The sequence below is a fragment of the Mesocricetus auratus genome, unplaced genomic scaffold (genome assembly GCF_017639785.1).
Source record: "Mesocricetus auratus isolate SY011 unplaced genomic scaffold, BCM_Maur_2.0 Super-Scaffold_100025, whole genome shotgun sequence".
NCBI lineage: Eukaryota > Metazoa > Chordata > Mammalia > Rodentia > Cricetidae > Mesocricetus > Mesocricetus auratus.
Window position 1 is genome coordinate 11,988,964 of NW_024429206.1, and position 23,309 is coordinate 12,012,272.

Genomic DNA, 23,309 nt, shown 5'->3' on the forward strand with positions numbered 1-23,309 from the left:
AAAATAAGTACATAAGAGACAGACCTCTCTGGGCATGTCCCCAACTCCATCAGTAGGTGACTTGTCCTGTGTCAGTATCAACACCCAATGGTATGACCTGTTGTAACCATGGACACACATCTGCACATACCTAAGACCCAGCGTGTTCATGCTTAGTCTACTGAAATGGGCACATGCTCCCACACACAACCACACATTGACATCTATTTAGCAGCCTGTTGCCTACATGTGTGTTTGCATGCGTGGGTTGTGCTCACAGGGGGACACATGCTCAGTTCTCCTCCACCTGGGGAAGAGGGAAGGCAGGGAACATCAGGTCTACAGTGCAGCCACCCCAGCACTAAGGGAAGAGGATGGTGAGCTCCAGGCTAGCCTGGTCTACACAGCAGAAACCCACATCTGAACAATTGAAAACAGCAACAACACCAAACACACACACACACACAAACACCCACCCACACATCCCTACCCTTCTGCTCTCAGGACTAGACAAGTTACTGCGTGTTATGAGCTATGGGAAGTCATCCACAGAGAACACACAGTGGCTGGGGAGACAGTGCAGGGAAAAGGGCAATTGCTGCTGAATGAGGACCTGAGTTCAAATCCTCAGCACCCACCTAAACAGAAAGAACCACACATTAACCTGTCACCTAGGCCCTACATGGGCAAAGACAGGAGAATCTTCGTGGCATGCTGGATGCCAGCCAAAATCTGCCCTGTACTCTGAACCCCATAGCCTTTGAGTCTGTCACCCCAGATAGACCCAAGAACCTCAGAGAAGAGCTGGTGTGTTTGCTGAATAAAACCTCTTTATAGGTCAACTCAACTACATCAAGCCTAATCCCCAAATCTACAGAAGGCTCATCAGGAAGTGCACCTCCAAGAAGCTGGAGGGTGAGTTCTCCACCTGCTTTACAGAGCTCTAGAGAAACTTCCTGAGGACCGTTCACCCAAGCTGAAGAGTCTCATCCGACTGGTCAAGCACTGGTACCAACTGGTATGGCCTCTGGCCCAGCCACCATGAGCCCCATCTTCACAGGGTGTGGAGAACGGGAGGGGTGATGAGGAGGAGGAAAATGAGGAGCAAGAGGGGAGGGAAGGAGTGGTGGGAAGGAAAAGAGAGAGAATGGAGGGGTGAAGGGGGAAGGCAAGGGAGGGTGACGTTGTAGGAGGGAGAAGGAGGGGAGAGGACCTGGGAGGAAGGAGGAATTTCCATGCTTGCTATGGATGATTTCTTCTAGTCCAGTTTCCAGTCAACTAAGTCACTCTTCGGCGGCATCTAATTCATTGTTCAAGTGTCATTCTGATCTTGGATTTCTCTTTCTTCTGTTGTTTTGAGACAATATTTCACTATGTAGCTCTGGGTATCCTGAACACACTATGTAGACCACGCTGGCCTTGAACACACAGATTTCACTACATCTGCCACCTAGTGATGGGATAAACAGTGTACACCTTCAGGCCCAACTTTGTCTATGGATTTCTGTTTGGTTGTTTTTTAAACATGCCCTTGTGCTTACCATGGCTTTCGTTTTCCTGATGTGTTAAGTTGTGGTTTCTTTAAACATCCATCCTGCAGTATTTCTAGAGTATTTCATGTGTGAGATATATCTGGTGTGGGTGTGTGTATCTCTGTTTATGGGAGCACATGCCTACGTGAGTGCATGAGTGTTCATAAGCATGTGGAGGTCTGAAGCTGATATCAGCTCCTCAGTCACTCTCCACCCTGTCCATCCAGGCAGGGCCTCACACTTTGAGCCTACAGTGTGCTGAGTCAGCAGGTCTGAACACAAGCGTACTCCTGGGGACCCCACCTCACGTCCTGAAGCTGGGATTATGAGTGGGTTCCTCACCTGCCTGACGTTCATGTGTTTGTTGGGCATGTGAGCTCCAGTTCTCATGACTGCAAACACTTTACCCACTGGGCCACCTCCCTAGCCCCTCCCCAGTTATTTCAGAGCCTGTGAAGAAACCTTCAATAGTGAGCATCATTGCTCTCCCGCCCCCACCCTCACTCCCTGGCTGTCACTCAATGTCATGACTCCTCCTGTGTCTGCTGGTAAATGCTCAGTCTTTGTGGACCTCACAGTCTCCGTCTCAACCACCAGTCCTTGCCTGTAGCACAGGGACATCCACAGACTGACTACATGAACGGGTGTGGCTGTGTGCCAGTAAATGCAATGGCAGCTGTATAGACCCCGCGCTAAGTGTCCCCCACACAACAGCTCACAACCCACGTTTTTCTCTTTGCCTTTCTCTTCTCAGTGTAAGGAGAAACTGGGGAAGCCGCTGCCCCCACAGTATGCCCTGGAGCTGCTCACAGTCTATGCCTGGGAACATGGGAGTGGATTCCCTGACTTCAACACAGCCCGGGGCTTCAGGGCAGTCTTGGAACTGGTCACCAAGTACTGGCAGCTTCGAATCTACTGGACAATGTGTTATGACTTTCAAGACCAAGAGGTCTCCAACTACCTGCACAGACAGCTCAGTGGAGCCAGGTAGCCTGTCCCCTCATGGCTCAGCTCCCCACAGGGAGGACCAGGCTGCAGCAGTATGGCAATGGGGAGGTGGGAGCTCAGGGTCAATGCGGCATCTCCTGTCCTGTCACTGTGCTGGGCACTGTCCTGCTGACACCTGATTGACATGAGGACCTGCAGCCCTGGGAGGCAGGGGTGGTTTCTCCTGTCTGCAGATGGGGAGACCAAGGCTCTGATCTTGTCCAGACCCAAACATCAGAGGGAGGGGGTACATGGAGTGGGATCTGAGATGTTCCTGATGTAACAGTATTGTAAGGGCTGTGAGGAATAGATTAACTGTGCAGTGTCACCTGGGGCACTGGTCATCTGGTCACTTCCCTCTCTGAATGCTGCTCTGCAGGCCTGTGATCCTGGACCCAGCTGACCCAACAAGGAACGTGGCTGTTTCGAACTCAGTGGGCTGGCAGGAAAGGCGACTGCCTGGCTGGAATACCCATGCTTTAAAAACTTGGATCTTTCCCCAGTGCGCTCCTGGGATGTGCTGGTGAGACCTTGTCATCATCCTGTCCCCTTGTACACAGCTTTGGTCACTCCATCTATGTGAAGAATATTCAAACAAAAATGTGGTCTTTCCAAAGGTGCCCTGGATTGAAGGGTGTCCTGTCACACTGTTCGCTTTACAGTCATTGTGACCTCAGATGGTTACATCACCCCTGAAGACTCCCTGTCACTCGGCGTCCTAAGGAATGACAGCCTCTGCCCTGAGTATCAGCTTTGTGCTCAAGCTCTGTCCTATGTTCTCTATCATACAGTAGCCCAATGTATCCTCACACATGCTCATGCTGTGTTCTTTATCATACAGCGACTCACTGGATCTGCATACATGCTGTCCTGTGTTCTTATCGTACAGTACCTCCCCGGACCCTCACCAGGGCTCTACAAACTGAACTTAATAAAATTCATCTCTTTCTGATGAGAGAAGAGGCTCAGGCTGGGGATATGGCTCAGTCAATAAAACTCTTGCCACATAAGTAAGGATAGGGAGCCTGGTATCATCTCCAGAACCATGTAAATAAGCCATACAAGGAGATGTGCACTTGACATTCCAATTTTGGGAAGCAGGAATGGCAGGGCCCCTGTCTTGCTGGTGAGAGAGCATAGCCTAGTTGGTGAGCTCCAGGCTAGTATGACTCAAAATGTCAAGGTGGACAGCACTTGAGAAGTATATTGTTATCTGTGGTTGCACACACACAAACATACACATATATACACACAAACATATATACACATGCAAATACACATGTACACAGAAACACACACACACACACACACACACCATTAGGATGAGAGAGCTGAAACCACTGGCTCAGGGATGCTCAGCTAAGGAGAGGTGGGGCTGGATTCCGGTGGGCTCTGAAGCCAGTGCTCAGGTCCAGGAAGCAGCCCATCCCTCCTGCATCACCATCATGTGGCCAACAGGACTGGGGGGGGGGAGGCTGTGTCACAGCTAAGAGGCACAGAGGGACCTGCACTTGGATTGTTTCCTCTCCTTGGACATAGGATTTTCTGATGTTAGATAACAGATGATGTCATGCTGGCCTCAGGATGGGCCTTAGTATGGGTGCAGGGATGTGGAGAGCAAACCTCAGCTCAGGAAGGACGTGAAAAGGGACCCAGAAGGGAGGCAATGTGGCTGCTGTGACCTTTGGGACCGTCATGCAGCAGACAGGTACTTGGCCCAGTCTCTGATTCGGCAGATGTGAAAGAGGGGTCCTCTCCTGGGGCTACATACACCTTCAACACGCATGGCTCCCCCGAAGTCCTGACGGCCATCTCCCCAACATGGGGATGTGCTGTCCTCCTTCTGAGGGGCTCTGGTGCCATCATGGTTTCCACCCTCAGAGCTCATTTGCACCCCCTTCCAAGTAGGAATGTGGGCTCCTGACATGATTGTGTGTTTTCTGCTACAGATGGAAGTTCCTGTGCCACAATAGCAAAGTTAGATTTTTGGTGTTGCTGTTTTCAATTGTTCTGATGTGGGTTTCTGCTGTGTAGACCAGGCTAGCCTGGAGCTCACCATCCTCTTCCCTTAGTGCTGGGGTGGCTGCACTGTAGACCTGATGTTCCCTGCCTTCCCTCCACCCCCAGGTGGAGGAGAACTGAGCATGTGTCCCCCTGTGAGCACAACAGCACCTGCCCAGAAGACTCCGGAGTCAGAGGATGTGCCTCGCAGGAAAATGAAATTGCATGGAATCTGGTTCCATAGTGACTTTAAAACTTACTTGTCAGAGGCTATGATGAGGCTCGAAGCAGTAAAATAAATCAAAATTCTCAGAATTAACCTAAAAACTAATTTGTTTTCTTTTTCTCTCTTTCTTCCTTTCATTCTTTCTGAGACAGAATCTCATTATATGTCCCACTCTGGCCTGGAATTCACAAAAATATGCCTGCTTCAGTCTTTCAAGTTCTGGGATTACACACACACACACACACACACACACACACACACACACACACACACACACACACACACACCACCCTTTACATGGAGACCAAATGGTTCTATAGTTCAGTGTGGTGAGACAGCATGTGTGACTACATAAATACACAATCCCATGACCACAAAGCCCCTCACGTGTGACCCCTTTGATCCTGCTCACTAAGAGGGCAGGGCATTGCTCAGACTCACAGCTCCTGTCCCCAAAGCCCACTCTCTTAATCACTGTGGTGGGTCTCCCTGGCCCTCATTCATTCAGTTGTGACTCTGAGGCCCAGGAGCCCCAAAGTCCTCCGGTGTAAGAACACACATGTTCTCTCTACCACAGAACAAATCACACTCAGTCTTGTGTTCTATCTGAGCCCCCAGACCCAATGATGCTGGTCTATGACTCCAGTCTTGTCCCTTCTGAAACCCTCCCAGATACACAGACACCCTTTTTAATAACAATGTCCAAGGCTCCCCCATGTCCCTGCCATTCTGTAGACCCAACATATCAGCCCTCATCTATCCCACAACAATGTAAGTCCATGTGTGGTATGTCATGACTGTCTCCCATTCCTCCATGATGGATTGGCTTCCTTGTGTGGACCTCTGAGACTAGAAAGGCAACAGGGGTGTGGCTCAGCAGGGAGGGGCTTGTCTGGAGTGTTCCAGTAAGAGGCAGTAGGTGTGGCTCAGTGGCAGAGTGCTCACCCAACATGCATGAGAACTGACATAAAAGACTCATCCTGAGTTTTCTGTGATTTTGATGTCAGAGCCAAGAGAACAGCCAAGGTCATCGTGACTAAGCTGCCCTCTGTTAGGATCCTCAGCTTCCATCTCCGATGGCCTTCGCACATGGCCAGGTGAGGGTGGGATTTCTTCCTGTCAGTGGAGATCCAGCTTTCCCAATTCCCCTGCAGAAGAGCCCTTCTCCCCATTGTGTCTTGGTAACCCGGTCAGAAGTCAATCAACCATTCTGATGGGGAAGTGGGCTGACAGCAGGCTACCAAGTATTATTCAGTGAAGGAAGCAGTTGGCAGACATTTCTGGAAATGCCCTCACAGACATGCCCAGAGGTATTTCCAAGGAGGGTGTTAGGCTGGTGAAGTTGGCCATGAGGATGAGCCACCGTGGGCATTAGAAGGAGCCATAAGGGATGTCTAGAGGATGAGGGCAGAGGCTGTCACAGCTTTATTGACCTAAATCTAAATCTTAAATTTGAGCTGAGTGTAGATGAACTGGCTTCCTGGGGAACTGAACCCTTGCAGTACCACAGTGGACAGGGCAATACCTCCCTCAATGGACCTGCACTACTTATTCAGTGGGTGGGCCCTGGAGTGGAGGAAGTGTTGGGGAAGTAAGGTGTGCCATTCTAACTCTGTGAAGTTGTGTTACTTTGCTTGTTTAAAACACCTGATGATCTAATAAAGATCTGAACAGACAATAGTGAGGCAGGAGAAAGGATAGGTGGGGCTGGCAGGCAGAGAGAAGAAATAGAAATCTGGGAAGAGAAGGAGAAGCAAGAGAACAAGGAGAGTATGGTGTCAGGGTCCAGCCACCCAGCTACCCAGTCAGTCAGAGTGAGATTGAAAGTAAGATATACAGAGTAAGAAAGGGGAAAAGGCCAGAGGTAGATGGGATAATTTAAGAAAAGTTGGGTATAAAGAAGCCAAGCTGAGACTGGGCTTTAATAAGTAGTAATAAGGTAGCAGCTACCAAAAGAGCCCAAAGAGTAAAACATCTCACAACAAGGAAGCACCCGACCTTGGGCAGAAGATTGAAGTTGAAGGCTGGACTTGGAAACCCAAAGTGTCTGCCATCAAGCCCTGCCACTTCCCTGACCAGCATGAACTGTGAGTCAGAACCCACACGGCACCCAAGGAAGAGCAGGGTAGACCCCAGTGCTTAGGGTCAAAGGGCTCTCGGGCAGGTGTGGTCAGGAGCAAGCATGACCCTGCACAACATGGCAGTCAGACACTGTGGCTATCTCACTCCATCTGAGACATGATCTGACTGTTGTCATGGAAACCTGATCCTGCCACCTAGTGGCTCCTCCCATAGGCTGCTCATCACTTATCCTGTAGCCTGCTGTTAGCCAACATGGTCTTCTTCATTGAGAAGGTCCTCAAAGGTCCATACAAGGGGTAATTCGGTCATGGAGACATGTGATGTGGCCCTTACATGTCACATGTAGATTTGCTTTAGTGTGTGGTACATGATGGCTCACGTAATGAGTCCCCTCAGCTTGGCAGGAGACCTGGTGGAACCCCTGGGCATTACTTATTCAAATCTTCTCTATGTATCTGGGAGTATTGCAGAAGGGGCAACACTGGAACTGTAGAACAGCATCATCGGGTCCACCAGGGGCTCAGATAGAGCACAAGGCAGAGTGTGATGTGTGCTGAGGTCTAGGGACACGTGTCTTCTCACACTCCGGGACACTGGGGCTCCTGGTTCTCAGTGAGAACTGAGCAAATGAGGGCTGGAAGGACACGGACACACACACACACACACACACACACACACACACACGAGGTATTAGAGAGTCGGCACTGGGGATAGGAGCAGGCTTTGGGGGTGCATATGTGTGCTTGTTGGTTCTGACAAATGAGCCATTGGTTCACAATACTGAACTATGGAACTGTTAGGTCTGTGTAGAGGGTGGTGTCTGTGTCTGAGTGTGTGTGTGTGTGTGTGTGTGTGTGTGTGTGTGTGTGTGTGTGATTGCGGAACTCAGAAGACTAAGGCAGAAAGATGCCTGTGACTTCCAAGTCAGCTTATGCCACATTATATCTTGTCTCAGAAAGAGAAAAAGGGTCAGGCATTGGTGGCACACGCCTTTAATCCCAGCACTGAGGAGGCAGAGGCAGACAGATCTCTGAGTTTCAGACCAGCCTGGTCTAATAGAGCCAGTTCCAGGACACAGAGAAACACTGTCTTGAAAAACAAAGAGAGAAAAGACAGCAGATACTGTGATTTAATTCAGTGTATCAAAAGTTCATTATCACGACAGACAACCCTGTTCCTGTTTAGTGTGACCAGAGTCACAACGTCAATGCACTCTTTAGTTGTCATGCACTTCCTCAAACCCCAGCCTTTGTGTCGACGCCACCGTTCATGTTCCTGTGCACTGCTCATATTCCCAGGTCCCCTTGACCATTTGCAGCTGCAGAGCAGCTTCTGAGTCACATGGGACAAACTAAGACACCTGGAGGGATCCCAAAACATGTGGCATCATAGATGTCATAGACTGGTTCTTCTGTGTCCACTGCTGAGTGCTCAGTGCCTGATACCATGTGAATCATGTAGTATGTGCTCAATAAGTGCATTTGTTGAATCACACACACACCTCTACTTCTAAGACCCTGCTGTGGTTTATTGTTGATCAGATATTGGACTGAACCCTCTAGCAGATACACAAATGGAAGTCAAGGTTAAGTTCTCCCATTCCCTTCTGATCTCTTGCGGAGAACAATATCCAGATTAAGGGAGATGAAGTAGCTGTAGGGAAGGCTGTCATAGATGAGACAACATAGAAGGGTGGGCAGGCAGGGTCAGGAGCCCAGGATGGGAGCTTGGGAAGATTCCGGCCTTCTCTGGTGAAGTCCTGCACAGAGGGTCACATTCGCGGAGACGCGAGCCTCCTGGGCAGAAGCTGCTGTGCTCACAGAAGGACACAAGCCCAGCTCTCAATCACCTAAGGATGGAGGGAAGGCAAAGCACATGAGGGATACAGCTGTCATCCCAGCACTGAACCAGGAGGATGGCGAGCCTCAGGGGAGCCTGGCCAATGCAGTTGATGTCCACAGCAGAACAAAAGACACAAGGAAAAAAACTGACCTCCTGGCTCAGAGCTGCATCTTCCATCTGCAACAGAAGACACAGACACGTGTCAGGAGCCCACATTCCTACTCGGAAGGGATGCCCAGGAGCTGAGGATGGGCCCCACGACTGCACTCATACCCTACAAAGACCCATGGTGGGAAGCTGGCCATCCGGAATTTCTTAGGGGACATAACAGGGTGAAGGTGTTCATAGTCCCATGAGGTCCCCTAATTAAGTAAAAAATCTGCCAAATGGGACACAGGGCCTAGGGACCAGTCTGCTGTGTGACAGACCTGGAAGCCACAGAAGCTACACTTGCCTCCCTCCTGGGTACTCTCTGCTTCCTTTCCAGACCTTCTGAGACTTGCTTCCCTCATCCCTGCACACAAACTAAGCTATACCCTGCGTCCACAAATGTCATCATCAGTTCCCTAGCATCAGTAAGACTGGGCCTACACTGCAGTCATCCAAGCACTGAGCCAGGAGGATGGCAAACTCGAGGATAGACTGAGCTATGCGGTTGAACCCGACATCGAAACAAAGGCACAAAGAAAACAACTGACCTCTTTGCTCAGAAAGACTTCTTCAAACTGTAACAGAAAACACACAATCATGTTAGGAGCCCAATTTTACTAGGAAAGGAACACCCAGGAGCTCTGAGCATGGGCACCATAACTGAACTCTAGGGATCTATCTCACACAGCACCATGAAGGGAAGATAGCGTTCAGGACTTTCTTGGGTGCCTTAACAGTTTTAAGGCATTCATAGCACCATCTGGCGTTCCCTAAAGGGACAAAGGGCCTAGAGACCTGTCTGCTGTGTGACAGACTTGGAAGACACAAGCACCCACAGCTGCCTGCCTCCTGAGACCCTCTGCTTCCATTACAGACTTTCCGAGGTTTGATTCCCTCATCCCTGAACACAATCTAAACACCAACCTGAGTCCACACGTGGCGTCACCTGTTCCCTAGCATCGATAAGACTGGGCCTACACTGCAGTCATCTAAGCATTAAGCCAGGAGGATTGCGAGCTCCAGAGTAGCCTGAGCTATGTGATTGAATCCGATATTGCAAAAAAAAAAAAGCCCACAAAAAACAAACAAACAAAAACAAAACAAAGACACAAAGAAAACAACTGACCTCCTCCTGGCTCAGAGCTGCATCTTCCATCTGCAACAGAAAACACAGAAATGTGTCAGGAGCCCACATTCCTACTCGGAAGGGAAGCACAGGAGCTCTGAGGATGGGCCCCATGACTGGACTCGAGATACCCTACAGAGACCCATGGTGGGAAGCTGGCCATCCGGAATTTCTTAGGGGACATAAGAGGGTGAAGGTGTTCATAGTCCCATGAGGTCCCCTAATTAAGTAAAAAATCTGCCAAATGGGACACAGGGCCTAGGGACCAGTCTGCTGTGTGACAGATGTGGAAGCCACAGAAGCTACAGCTGCCTCCCTCCTGGGTACTCTCTGCTTCCTTTCCAGACCTTCTGAGATTTGCTTCCCTCATCCCTGCACACAAACGAAGCTATACCCTGCGTTCCACAAATGATCATCATCAGTTCCCTAGCATCAGTTAAGACTGGGCCTACACTGCAGTCATCCAAGCACTGAGCCAGGAGGATGGCAAGCTCGAGGATAGACTGAGCTATGCGGTTGAACCGACGAGAGACATACATAGACACAAGGCACAGAAAGAAAAAACCAACTGACCTCTTTGCTCAGAAAGACTTCTTCAAACTGTAACAGAAAACACACAATCATGTCAGGAGCAAAAGTTCCTACTCAAAAGGGAAGCCCAGGAGTTCTGAGCGTGGGCACCACCATGACTGGACTCCAGAGACCCCACACAGCCCCATGTTGGCAAGATGGCCGTCACAACTTTCTTGGGAGCCCTAACACGTTAAGGGGTGAGTAGCCCGATATAAGGTCCCCTAAAAATCTGCCAAATGGGACACAGTGCCAAGGGAACAGTCTGTTGAAAGACAGACATGTAAGCCACACATCTATAGCTGCCTCCTCATTAGGTCCCCTCTGCTTCTTTTCCAAACCTTCTGAGGAGTGTCTCCCTCATTACTGCATCCAAACAGAGAACCATCATGAGGCCATATAAGGCATCATCAGTTCCTTAGGGTCATTAACAGTGGACATGCACTACAGTCACCACAGCACAAACCCAGGAGGACCGGGAGCACCAGGGTAGCCTGGAATGGCTGGTTTAAGTCCACATTGACCGATAAGACACACAGGAAAACAAAACTAAAACAAACAGAACAAACTAACCTCTGGCTCACAGCTGCAACTTCCATCTGCAACAGAACACACAGAATCTTGTCAGTAGTCCACATTCCTACTCAGAAGGGATGACCAGGAGCTGAGGATGGGCCCCACGACTGCACTCTAGATACCCTAGACAGACGCATGCTGGGATGCTGGCCATCAACTTTCTTGGGGCCCTGACAGGGTGCACTTGCACTTGGAAGCCGGGGCAGTCAGAGCTGCCTCCGCACGGGCTCCTTCTTCATCCTCTCTAGACCGTCTGAGGATTGTTGCCCTTGTCCCTGCATCCCAACTGACCACAACCCAGAGTCCACACATGGTGTCGTCCGGTCCCTAGCATCACTAACACTGGACCCACACTGCTGTCATCCCAGACCTAAGCCAGGACAATGGCAAGCTCCAGGGTACCCGGGCTAGGCGGTTCAAGTCCACATTGGACCGAAAAAGACACACAGGAAAACAAAAAACAAAACAAAACAAAACAAAACTAACCTCTTGGCTCAGAGCTGTATCTTGTACCTGTAACAGAAGACACGCAATCAGATCAGGAGCAGACAGCACGACCCAGAAGGGATGCCCAGCAGCTCTGAGCGTGGGCACCATGCCTGGACTCCAAAGATGGCACGCGGCTCCAGGTTGGGAAGATAGCCTTGAGGACTTTCATGGGGGTCTTAAGAGGCTGGAGGGGTACATAGCCCCATCTGAGGTCCCCTGATTTAACACAGAGTACTGCCAAAAGGGACACAGGGCCTGGGGACAGACTGTGAAGCCACAGCAGCCAGAGCTACCTAACTACGGGTTCGGGCTTCAAGCATTCTAGAACTGGTGAGGTTTTCTCCCTCATCCCCGCACCCAAATTGAGAACCATCCTACGCCCTATATGGCATCAACAGTACCTTAGCATCTGTAAGGGTGTATAGACACTACAGTCAGCCCGGCACAAAGCCAGGAGGACGGTGAGCTCCAGGCTAGCCTGGGCCATGTGGTTGTACCCGGCATGAAACAACGACAAGAAGAATTCAACTGACCTCCTGGCTCACAGCTGCATCTTCCACCTGCAACAGAAGGCACAGACACGTGTCAGGAGCCCACATTCCTACTCGCAAGGGATGCCCAGGAGCTGAGGATGGGCCCCACGACTGCACTCGAGATATACCCTACACAGACCCATGTTGGGAAGCTGGCCATCGACTTTCTTGGGGCCCTGACGGGGCGAAATTGCCCCTAGCCCCTAATTAAGTAACAAACCTGCCTAAAGGGCACAGGGCCTAGGGACCTGTCTGCTCTGTGACAGACGCGGAAGGCACGGCAGCCAGAGCCGACTCCTCCCAATTTCGTTCTTTGTCCTTCCTAGACCTTCTGTGCTTTGATCCCCTCATCCTTGCTGCCAGAGTAAGCAGCACCCCGGTTCCACACATGATGTCATCAGGACCCTAGTATCGTTAAAGGTGGGCCTAGACTGCAGCCTTCCCTGCACTAAGCCAGGGGGATGGCGAGCTTCAGGGCAGCCTGGGCTATCCCGTTGAACCGAAAGAGAGACAAACATAGACACAAGAAAAAGAAAGAAAAAACCAACTGACCTCTGTGGGAGCTTCGACTTCCGCCTGTAACAGAAAACACAGAATCGTGTCATGAGCCCACATTCCTACTCGGAAGGAATGGCCCAGGAGCTCTGGGCATGTGAACCACGACGGTACTAAAGATCCCCTACACAGGGCCTTGTTGGGAAGATTGCCATGGGGACTTTCTTGGGGGCCATAACCGGGCGAAGGATGTTATATCCCCATGAGAGGTACGCCAATAAGCCATAAAACTGCCAAATGGTACACAGGGACTAGGGCCCCTTCTTCTGTGTGGCACACTTGCACTTGGAAGCCGGGGCAGTCAGAGCTGCCTCCGCACGGGCTCCTTCTTCATCCTCTCTAGACCGTCTGAGGATTGTTGCCCTTGTCCCTGCATCCCAACTGACCACAACCCAGAGTCCACACATGGTGTCGTCCGGTCCCTAGCATCACTAACACTGGACCCACACTGCTGTCATCCCAGACCTAAGCCAGGACAATGGCAAGCTCCAGGGTACCCGGGCTAGGCGGTTCAAGTCCACATTGGACCGAAAAAGACACACAGGAAAACAAAAAACAAAACAAAACAAAACAAAACTAACCTCTTGGCTCAGAGCTGTATCTTGTACCTGTAACAGAAGACACGCAATCAGATCAGGAGCAGACAGCACGACCCAGAAGGGATGCCCAGCAGCTCTGAGAGTGTGCACCAACATGACTGGACTCCAGGGATCCCACACAGCCCCATGTCGGCAAGATGTCTGTCATGACTTTCTTGGGGGTCTTAACAGGTTGAATGGGTGTGTTGCCCCAACCTTTGTCCCTTAAAAAATCTGAAAAGCGACTTCGTGCCTAGGGACCAGTTGCTGTGTGACAGACTTGAAAGTCACAGTAGCCAATGCTGCCTCCCCAGGCGTCTATACTTCATCCTTCTAGACCTTCTGAGGTTGTTTTTCTCAAGCCTGCCCTCAAATTCAGCACAACCCAGAGTCCACACATGGCTTCATCAATTCCCTAGCATCAATAAGAGTGGGCCTAGACTGCCGTCATTCCAGCATTAAGCCAGGAGAATGGCGAGCTCCAGGGCAACCTGGGCTAGCCAGTTTTACACGACATTGAAACAAACAGACACAAGAAAAAAACTGACCTGTGTCAGATCTGGTACTTTCACCTGCAACAGAAAACACAGAATACTGTCATGAGCCCACATTCCTACTCAGGAGAAATGCCCAAGAGCTCTGGGCATGGGCACCACCATGACTTGACCCCAGAGATCCCACACAGCCCCATGTTGGCAAGATGGCAGTCACAACTTTCTTTGGGGCCTTAACAGGTTCAAGGGGTATATAGTCCCACCTGAGGTCCCCTAAAAAAATCGGCCAAATGGGACACAGTGCCTAGGCCCTGTCTGTTGTATGACAGACATGTAAGCCACAGCAGCTACAGGTGCCTCCCTCCTGGGTCCCCTCTGCTTCCTTTCCAGACCCTCTGATGTTTGCCTCCCTCATCTCTGCACACGAAGTAAACACCAACCTCACTCCACAAATGGAGTCACCTGTTCCCTAGCATCAGTAAGACTGGGCCTACACTGCAGTCTTCCCAGCAGTAAGCCAGGAGGATGGTGAGCTCCAGAGTAGGCTGAGCTATGAGTTTGAACCCAACATTGGAAAAAAAAAAAAAAACAAAGAAAACAACTGACCTGCTGTCTCAGAGCTGGGACTTCTGTCTGTAACAGAAAACACAGAATCGTGTCAGGAGCCCATATTCCTACTCGGAAGGGATGCCCAGGAGTTCTGAGGATGGGCCCCATGACTAGACTCTAGATACCCTACACAGACCCATGTTGGGAAGATGGCCATCGTGACTTTCTTGGGGGCCATAACAGGGTGAAATTGCTCCTAGCCGCTAATTAAGTAACAAACCTGCCTAAAGGGCACAGGGCCTAGGGACCTGTCTGCTCTGTGACAGACGCGGAAGGCACGGCAGCCAGAGCCGACTCCTCCCAATTTCGTTCTTTGTCCTTCCTAGACCTTCTGTGCTTTGATCCCCTCATCCTTGCTGCCAGAGTAAGCAGCACCCCGGTTCCACACATGATGTCATCAGGACCCTAGTATCGTTAAAGGTGGGCCTAGACTGCAGTCTTCCCTGCACTAAGCCAGGGGGATGGCGAGCTCCACGCTAGCCTCGACTATGTGGTTGAAGTCCACATATGAATAAAAAATACTCACAGGGAAAAACTGACCATCTGTCTCAGAGTTGTATCTTTTATCAATAATAGAAGGCATGCAATCACGTTAGGAGCACACATTCCTACTCAGAAGTGATGCCCAGGAGCTCTGAGTGTGGGCACCATACCTAGTCTTCAGAGACCAGGTAAAGGATAGCACATCCACTTGTTAGGAAGATGGCCCATAATGGTCCAGTGATTCAGTCTGATAAATTACACAGTACAGCATGTGTGAGAAGAATCCAGTGAGCTACTGTATTGTAGAGAACTTTGCATTTGCACGTATATGGATACAGTGGGCCACTCTATTAAAGAACACAGGACAGAGCCTGAGCACTAAGTTGACACTCAGAGCAGAGGCTCTAGGATGTTTAGTGACAGGGACTGTGTGGGTGATGTGACAATCTGAGGTCACAATGACTGTAAAGCAAAATGTGACAGAACGCCCTACAATCCTGGGCACCTTTTGAAAGACCACATTTTTTTTAATGTTCTTGTTATTGATCGATTGACCAAAGCCCTGTACAAGGGGACAGGCTGATGACAATGTCTCACCGGCACATCCCATGAGCCCACTGGGGAGCCATCCCAGTATTTAAAGTATTCAGAGTCCAGGTATGTCATCGCCTCCTCTGCCAGCAGGCACCAGCCATCTGCGTTCAAACCAGCCACATTTGTTGCTGGGTCAGCCGGGTCCAGGATCACAGGCCTGCAGAGCAACATTCAGAGAGGGAAGTGACCAGCTGGTCATTGTGCCAGGTGCCACTGTACAAGGGCATTGGAGGAACCCAGCAGAGCACTCCTATCCCAAGTGTGGCCTGAGTCCCTGCTCTTCAGCAGGGAGCAAGCCTGGAGGCATCTTTGCCCATGACCTGCAAGTCCTGGGTTCTATCTTCTAGACTTTAGTAGATGTGTGTCTTCAGGCAGGTCCCTCAGGCTCTCTGATCTGTGAGATGAGAAGCCTCAAAAGATGGGCAATGAAGGCTAAAGACAGCACAGTATGATGGCATGCCCTTACCTAGGATGGCAGTTCTAGTCTGTTGTTTAACGTTAATAAGTCTAACACTGTTCTTCTATGTCCCACCTCCCTTATGACTTCTGTAACTGCTGGAACATCTCAGTTCTGCTCTATACACCCCCTCCCTCTGCTGTTTGGGTTGGACAAGATCAGAGCCTTTGTCTTCACATCTGCAAGTAGGAGACCCAACTCCTGCCTCCCAGGGCTGCAGGTCCTCATGTCAGGTGACAGGACAGTGCCCAGCACAGTGATCCCTGAGATGGGAGAGTTCAACCAGCCAGAGTCAAGGGACTGAACACAACACAGGATCAAGACCTGTGTCAAGTCTTCTGTGCTGTTTACAGCTTATTAGTTCAACACTGACCTTCCAAGCCCCACCACCCTTATGACTTCTGTTACTGCTGGAACATCTTAGTTCCCACTCCATGTACTCCCCTCCCTCTGCTGTTTGGGTCTGGACAAGATCAGGCCTTGGTCTCCCCATCTGCAGGTAGAAGAGCCCATCCCTGCCTCACAGGGCTGCAGGTCCTCATGCCAATCAGGTGACATCAGGACAGTGCCCAGCACAGTGACAGGACAAGAGATGCCCCATTGACACTGAGCTCCCAACTCCCCATTGCCACACTGCTGCAGCCTGGTCCTCCCTGTGGGGAGCTGAGCCATGAGGGGACAGGCTACCTGGCTCCACTGAGCTGTCTGTGCTGGAGTTTAATGTCATAACACATTGTCCAGTATATTCGAAGCTGTCTGTACTTGGTGACCAGTTCCAAGACTGTCTTGAAGCCCTCGGTTGTGTTGAAGTCAGAGACTCCACTCCCATATTCCCAGGCGTAGAATGTGAGCAGCTCCAGCGCATACAGTGGGGGCAGCGGCTTCCCCAGCTTCTTCTTACACTGAGAAGAGAAAAGCAATGAGAAAAACGGGGCTGTGAGCTGTTGTGTGGGGGACACTTAGCGCGGGGTCTATACGGCTGCCATTGCATTTACTGGCACACAGCCACACCCGTTCATGTAGTCAGTCTGTGGATGCCCCTGTGTTACAGGCAAGGACTGGGTGGTTGAGACAGAGACTGTGAGGTCCACAAAGACTGAGCATTTACCAGCAGACACAGGAGGAGTCATGACATTGAGTGACAGCCAGGGAGTGAGGGTGGGGGCGGGAGAGCAATGGTGCTCACTATTGAAGGTTTCTTCACAGGCTCTGAAATAACTGGGGAGGGGCATGGGAGGCGGCCCTGTGGGTAAAGTGCTCCCCTCCCTATGCAAAGTGAAGACTAGAGCTCAGATGCCCAACATACACATGGCTGCCAGGCTTGTGGGAAGCTGACTCATAATCCCACTCTAAGCGGATGGAAATGGGGTCCCCGGGGCTCTATGGTGGTCCAGAGCTGCTGACTCAGCACACTGTGTGCTCAAGTGGGAGACCCTGCCTGGATATAAAAGATGGAGAGTGACGGAGGACCTGGCCTTGCTCTCCAGTCTCCACATGTTTATGCACACACGTGCACACACGTGCACCCACAGGCATGTGCTCCCAGGAACAGGCATATATAAACGCATACCATATATATCTTACACACATATAAATACTCCAGAAATATAGCTTGGCACAACAGGAAAATGGAAGCCTTTGTAATTAGCAGTGCATGTTAAAACACAATTAGCAATCCATCGATAAAAGTGTCTGTGATGTACACCTTTTATCCTAGGGTTACGAGGCAGATGTAGGCAGAGTTCAAGGCAAGCCTGGTCTACACAGTAAACTGCAAGGCATCAATAGCTGTCTAGTCTCAAAATACTGCAAGAAAAAAATGAGAAATCCAAAGAATGACACTTGAACAATGAATTAGATGCCACCGATGAGTGACTTAGTTGACTGGAAACTGGACTAGAAGAAATCATCCATAGCAAGCATGGAAATTCCTCCTTCCTCCCAGGTCCTCTCCCCTCCTTCTCCCTCCTACAACGTCACCCTCCCTTGACTTCCCCCTTCACCCCTCCATTCTCTCTCTCCCTTCCCACCACTCCTTCCCTCCCCTCTTGCTCCTCATTTTCCTTCTTCTCATCAGCCCTCCCATTCTCCACACCCTGTGTAGATGGAGCCCACAGTGGATATTCCAGAGGCCATACCGTTTGGTACCAGTCCTTGACCCGGTCTCTAAGATACTTCAGCTTGTTTGGTGTACTCCCCAAGAATATTCTCTGGGGCACCATGAGGCAGGTGGCAAACTTGTCCTCCAGCTTCTTGGAGGTGCGCTCACTGATGAGGTCAGTGTAGATTTTGGGGCTAGGCTTGATGTAGTTGAACTGACCTGTAAAGAGGCTTCATTCAGCAAATACCCAGATGTTCTCTGGGGTTCTTGGGCCTATGTGGAGTGACAAACTCATAGACTGTGGGGTTCAGTGAACAGGGAAGATTTTTACCACAGTAAACATCACTCCCCATACATCCATGTGCCCCACAATACCTCAGAACTGCATACACCACGTGCTCCTGGAAAATACCTGCCACCAACTGGTCCTAGTACAGTGCCTTACTCACAGGCCTGGAGACAGTGGTGGAAGGCAACTGCTCACTGTGGTCACACACTGTGGTCATCTAATAATGGCCAACCACGCTCTGCTGTCCAGTACCTTCTGCACAGGGCTTGTCACGTGTGTACACTCCTGCTCGTGTCAGATTCACTGTGGAGCAGTCTGCTGCATTTGGACATCATGTGTCTCGTGCTTACAGAGTCTGTCCTGTGTTTGTATGCTGTATATATTGTTTGTGTGTATTTGAGAAGAAGTGCACATGTATGTTTAGAGGTCAGAGGATGACATAAGGTGTCTCCCTTTATAGTTTGTCATCTTCTCCCTTTGCAGGGTCTCTGTGAATGTGGATCTTGGCTGGCATCCAGCAGGCCACAGAGATTCTCCTGTCTATGGCCATGTAAGGCCTAGGTGTGGTCCTCTGTTTAGATGGGTGTTGGGCATTTGAACTCAGGTCCTCATACATATTAATTGCCCTTATGCCTGTGTTCTATCCAGCCAGTGTTTTCTCTGGATGACTTTCTGTAGTGCATACTTAGTACCAAGAGACTTAAGTTTGTCTAGTCCTGAGAGCAGCAGGGTGTGTGTGTGTGCATGCACGTAGCCCAACTCTGCCCAAAGACAACCAGGAACACCCCCTGAAAGCAAAGTGTGGGTTTGAAGAGCTAATAGCTGAGACTTTATATTTGGGGAACACAGCACCCCTACTGGCCACTGTGTGAACTGCACTATTAACTTAGAGACCAGGCCACTTGCCCTAGGCTTAGGAGAGCCATGGAAACAGTACAGAGTCTCAGGCAGCAGGGAATGGGAGGCCAGCCTGGGAGTAGGAGCAGGCAGCATGCTGTGGGAAGCTGCAAGAGGCTTAGACCCCTGCAGAGTGGAGGTGCCCAGAGGGGGTGACCCAGAAATGAGCTGGGAGGGCGGCTCCCCAGAAGCCTGTCTTGTCATGGACTCCCCAGCCTCAGGCAGCTTTCCAGTGGGGAAGGGGTGCCAATGAGAGAGAGAGAATTAGAAAAGATAATGTTGGCACATCGAAGGGATTGAAGGGTGAGGTGAGGTTCTAACTTACCCAGGACATTATAGGCCAGCAGCACATCAAACTTCACAAACCTCCCCTCCTGATCTGGGTCGATTAGCTTGAAACTGAGTGCTTGGGGGTTGGGTTGCTTTGAACTCTCGACCTCCAACTTCAGGCTAATATCTTTCTCTCTCTGAAACTTATGCAGGTGTTCCTTAATTTCCTCGATGACCACTCCCCATCGATATAAATAATTCTCAAAAGTGTGAAGATTGGTAAAGAACACTACAAGGTCAGATTCCAGCCTGCCCTTGCGTTCTGAGTCACCGTTGGAGTTGACCTGAAAGACAATGATGGAAATGATATGCAACAGGCAGAGCCACGCTGAGCAGTCCACGCCCTCAACAGCCTAGAGGCCCAACACCCAGAGATGAATGGACAGAGAAATCTGGCATGCCTGGTGGTAGTGGTGCATGCCTTTTAATTCCACTGCTGGGGAGGCAGAGGCAGGAGGATCTCTGAATTCGAGACCAGCCTGGTCTACAAGAGCTAGTTCCAGGACAGCCTCAAAAAGCCACGGAGGAAAAAAACAAACAAACAAAAGCCAGAAATCTGGCACACAGACAGTGGAATACTAAGTCAGCCCTGAAGAGTGAAATCAGGATCTATGTAGGAAAATAGATGGTTCTGGATCTTCTCATGGTACAGAAGGCAAGCCAGACTCAATGATGAGCAGTGTCTAGATTTAAATATGGCTGAGAGAGAACGTGTATGAGTGTCTGTCTGTGTGTCTGTCTGTCTGTGTGTCTGTCATAGAAAGATGACTTTGTGGGGGAGGCAGGAGGGACCTGAAGGAAGTGAGGAACAAGTAAAGGTAATGGGGGAGGGGAGACAAAACAGCACATGCTCTCTGATGTGGAATCAGGATCTAGCTGCACACAGGTGACATGCCATCAGAGACTCTCCGGGGGAGCTCAGTGTCAGGGGTAAAGGACGGGATGGCAGTGGGGGAGAGGGGACTGTGAGTAAATTAACACAGACCTATGAAACTATTTTCACGATCCCATGGTTAGCAGACTGTGAGGGAATACACTAATAGTACACCACATGCTCGCATGAATCAGCCTGTAACAGTATTGAAAAGTCACAGAACAAAGCTTAAATCAAGATTACTGAATTCACCAAGAACATTTCTGAGAAAAATAATAATGCTGAGAGGAGCCTCCCTGAATAAAATGCCGAGCACTCTCACTAACACACTTGCACATCCCACAGACTTAATATTACAAAATGACATTTCTATAGCCATCACAGTGACTGAGTTAGCTGCCGTTGTCAGGAAGTGTCATTTGACAGATGGGGACATTGGCAACGAGGTTGCAACAGTCCAGCCATGCGGCAGGTGAGGTCTCTGCTCTGTTCCCACCCTGTGCCACAGTTGTGGGCACACGGGAACACTGGGACACAGAGAAGGTGGGTAACTCACTCCCCACTCAGGACTGCAGCCTGGCTCCTCAGGTCCTCTCCCTCCCCACCAGGGTCAGCTCCGGCTGAGGGGGCTCACCTTCACCACCTTGGAGACCCACACGGGATGGGCGCCTCCTTGGAAGCATCTCTCCTTTAGGAGAGCACATATGGTCTTCATCTCTGCCTTGACCTTAAAATGGAAGTTGGTTTCAGGAATGAGGAAGACCATTGTGTAACTGTACTCGTCGTAGATTGGGAACCTCCTGAGTTTCTGCACCAGGTCAGCTCTGCCTTCTGACTACAGGGCAGCCTCTGGAGCCAGCTGCTCCTTATACCCATATCTTTCCGAGAAAGGGTGGGGCTATGCAAATTAGTTATCTGCCTCTGAGGTTTATGCTTCTGGGGTTGCTGACACTGGTGTTTCAGCAGAGCCTTTCTTTTGGATTCTCAAACCCTCATCCTGCAGGAAGCATTTTTTTTTTTTTTTTGGTTTTTCGAGACAGGGTTTCTCTGTGGCTTTGGAGGCTGTCCTGGAACTCACTTGGTAGTCCAGGCTGGTCTCGAACTCACAGAGATCCGCCTGCCTCTGCCTCCCGAGTACTGGGATTAAAGCCGTGTGCCACCAATGCCCGGCTCCTGCAGGAAGCATTTTAAACATATTGGTTTTCTTTCTTTTCTTTTCTTTTCTTTTTTTTTTTTTTTTTTTTTTTTTGGTTTTTCGAGACAGGGTTTCTCTGTATTGTCTTGGAGCTTGTCTTGGAACTCACTTGGTAGACCAAGTGGCCTCGAACTCACAGAGATCTTCCTGCCTCTGCCTCCTGAATGCTGGGATTAAAGGCATGTGCCACCAACGCGCTCTTTTTCCTTCCTGATCTTCTATTGTTACTGAAAGAAAAATGGTTTTATAGTCGCCTAGATGTCTAATAGCAATACATACATGTCACTAAAACATGAAGAAAAAATGAGAAACATCCTAAAGATGGCTGGCAGCCGGGGGTTGATGGCCCACAGTTTTAATCCCAGCACTCGGGAGGCAGAGTCAGGCGGATCTCTGTGAGTTCCAGGGGGTCTACAAGAGTGAATTCCAGGACAGGCTCCAAAACAATACAGAAAAACCCTGTCTCGAAAAAAAACAAAAAACAAAACAAAACAAAAAAAGAGTGAATTCCAAAGCCACACAGAAATTCTGTTCTTGAAAAACCAAAATCAAACAAACAAAAAAGATGACTGGCACCCAGTTTCACCACTGCTATGGTGGGTCTATGAGAGGGGACTGCTCCATACTGGACCATTATAATGAGCTGTCTTGCCCAGGCCATGGTGAGCTTGAATTTCAGCCTTTGGGGAATCACTGGTCCCTGTATTCTGAGATGCATGCTCATATGGCCATCATCCAAGGCACCATCCACAACAGTTCCACTGCTTTCCAACCTCCACCTAATCTGTCCATCATAAACAATGAAGGGTCCATATCTTTCTTTAATGTGGGATCTCACTATGTTGCCAGGATAGACATGAACTTGGGAGTCTGCAGCTTTGACCTCCTGAATACTCAGGTTACAGGGATCTGTCACCCTGCCCAGCTGTGACCACCTGCATCATCAGTCCATTGCCACTTTCCAGATCACCATGAGGAAGGATCCTGTCTCCATGCCAACCTCTCCCTGCCCAGCAGGAGTGGATGTTCATCAAGGCAGGTGGTCCACAGTTGTGATCCCAAGTCCAAGGAGACTGACACAGAAGATGAAGAGTTTGAGGCCAGCCTGTACTACTTGATGAGATCCTGTCTGTACAAACACATGGGCATGCACACACGCGCACGCGCGCGCACACACACACACACACACACACACTCACTCACACACTCTCCTTCCCCCCACACAACTTACTGTCTCCCCCAACTCTCTTCCCAACTTCATATCACTTTAGTGAATAATCCAGTGAGTCTACTTCGTGCTTCGCATACTCACACAGGTGTGAGGATATCCACTGGAATGTGGGCAACCTGCCATCAACCATATCCCTGAAGAAAACTGACTCTCTATGGCTGGGTTTATGCCAACTTGGCACAAGCTAGAGTTGTCTGACAGGCATGAATTCAGCTGAGGAAATGCCTCTACAATAGTGGACTCGAGGCTAGCCAGTAAGCAGCATCCTCCATGGCCTTTGCATCAGCTCCCTCCTCCAGGTTGCTGTCCTGTTTGAGTTCCTGTCCTGACTGCTTTTGATGGTGAACAGTGACAGGGACGTGTGAGTGAAACAAATCCTTTCCTCTCCAAGTCACTTTAGATCATTGTTTCACCTCAGAAATAGGATCCCCATGACACTCTGTGCACTATCAGCCACCGACTGTCAACAGCTCCTCAGCTAGGGGAGAGGGTTTGTGAGTGCCTCTCCCATCCAGGCTAGGACATGGAC

At 50.1% G+C, this 23,309-nt stretch overlaps 2 protein-coding genes and 1 long non-coding RNA gene across 3 annotated transcripts; 1 reads left to right on the top strand and 2 right to left on the bottom strand.

Moving 5' to 3' along the window:
* The first annotated feature begins 690 nt into the window (after window positions 1–690).
* On the top strand, window positions 691–7,107 carry LOC121134052 (2'-5'-oligoadenylate synthase 1A-like). The gene is given in 6 exon segments (XM_040731630.1): window positions 691–718; window positions 817–933; window positions 936–997; window positions 2,266–2,498; window positions 2,878–3,021; window positions 7,044–7,107. Coding segments are annotated over 6 exon segments (648 nt in total).
* A 1,207-nt stretch (window positions 7,108–8,314) lies between these two features.
* LOC101823672 (2'-5'-oligoadenylate synthase 1A-like) lies at window positions 8,315–21,120 on the bottom strand. The gene is made up of 6 exons (XM_040731631.1): window positions 20,989–21,120; window positions 19,476–19,764; window positions 18,002–18,183; window positions 16,551–16,765; window positions 15,410–15,563; window positions 8,315–8,656 (listed from the first exon to the last, which is right to left on the bottom strand). The coding sequence occupies exons 1-6, from the start codon at window positions 21,118–21,120 to the stop codon at window positions 8,624–8,626; spliced, it is 1,005 nt and encodes a 334-aa protein (XP_040587565.1). The 3' UTR covers window positions 8,315–8,623.
* LOC121133965 lies at window positions 11,071–13,258 on the bottom strand. Its single transcript, XR_005870975.1, has 5 exons — window positions 13,230–13,258; window positions 12,646–12,669; window positions 12,094–12,120; window positions 11,558–11,584; window positions 11,071–11,094 (listed from the first exon to the last, which is right to left on the bottom strand). It is a non-coding gene; the product is annotated as an uncharacterized LOC121133965 (long non-coding RNA).
* Window positions 21,121–23,309: the final 2,189 nt, after the last annotated feature.

What these genes read in the sequence shown, in the direction of transcription:
- LOC101823672 (XM_040731631.1), bottom strand. Translation starts at nt 21,120, where the DNA reads ATGGTCTTCCTCATTCCTGAAACCAACTTCCATTTTAAGGTCAAGGCA. An exon ending in GGGTCTCCAAGGTGGTGAAG is followed by an intron (nt 19,765 to 20,988) that starts GTGAGCCCCCTC and finishes ATTGTCTTTCAG; the next exon opens with GTCAACTCCAACGGTGACTC. An exon ending in TCAAGGACTGGTACCAAACG is followed by an intron (nt 16,766 to 18,001) that starts GTATGGCCTCTG and finishes TTCTCTTCTCAG; the next exon opens with TGTAAGAAGAAGCTGGGGAA.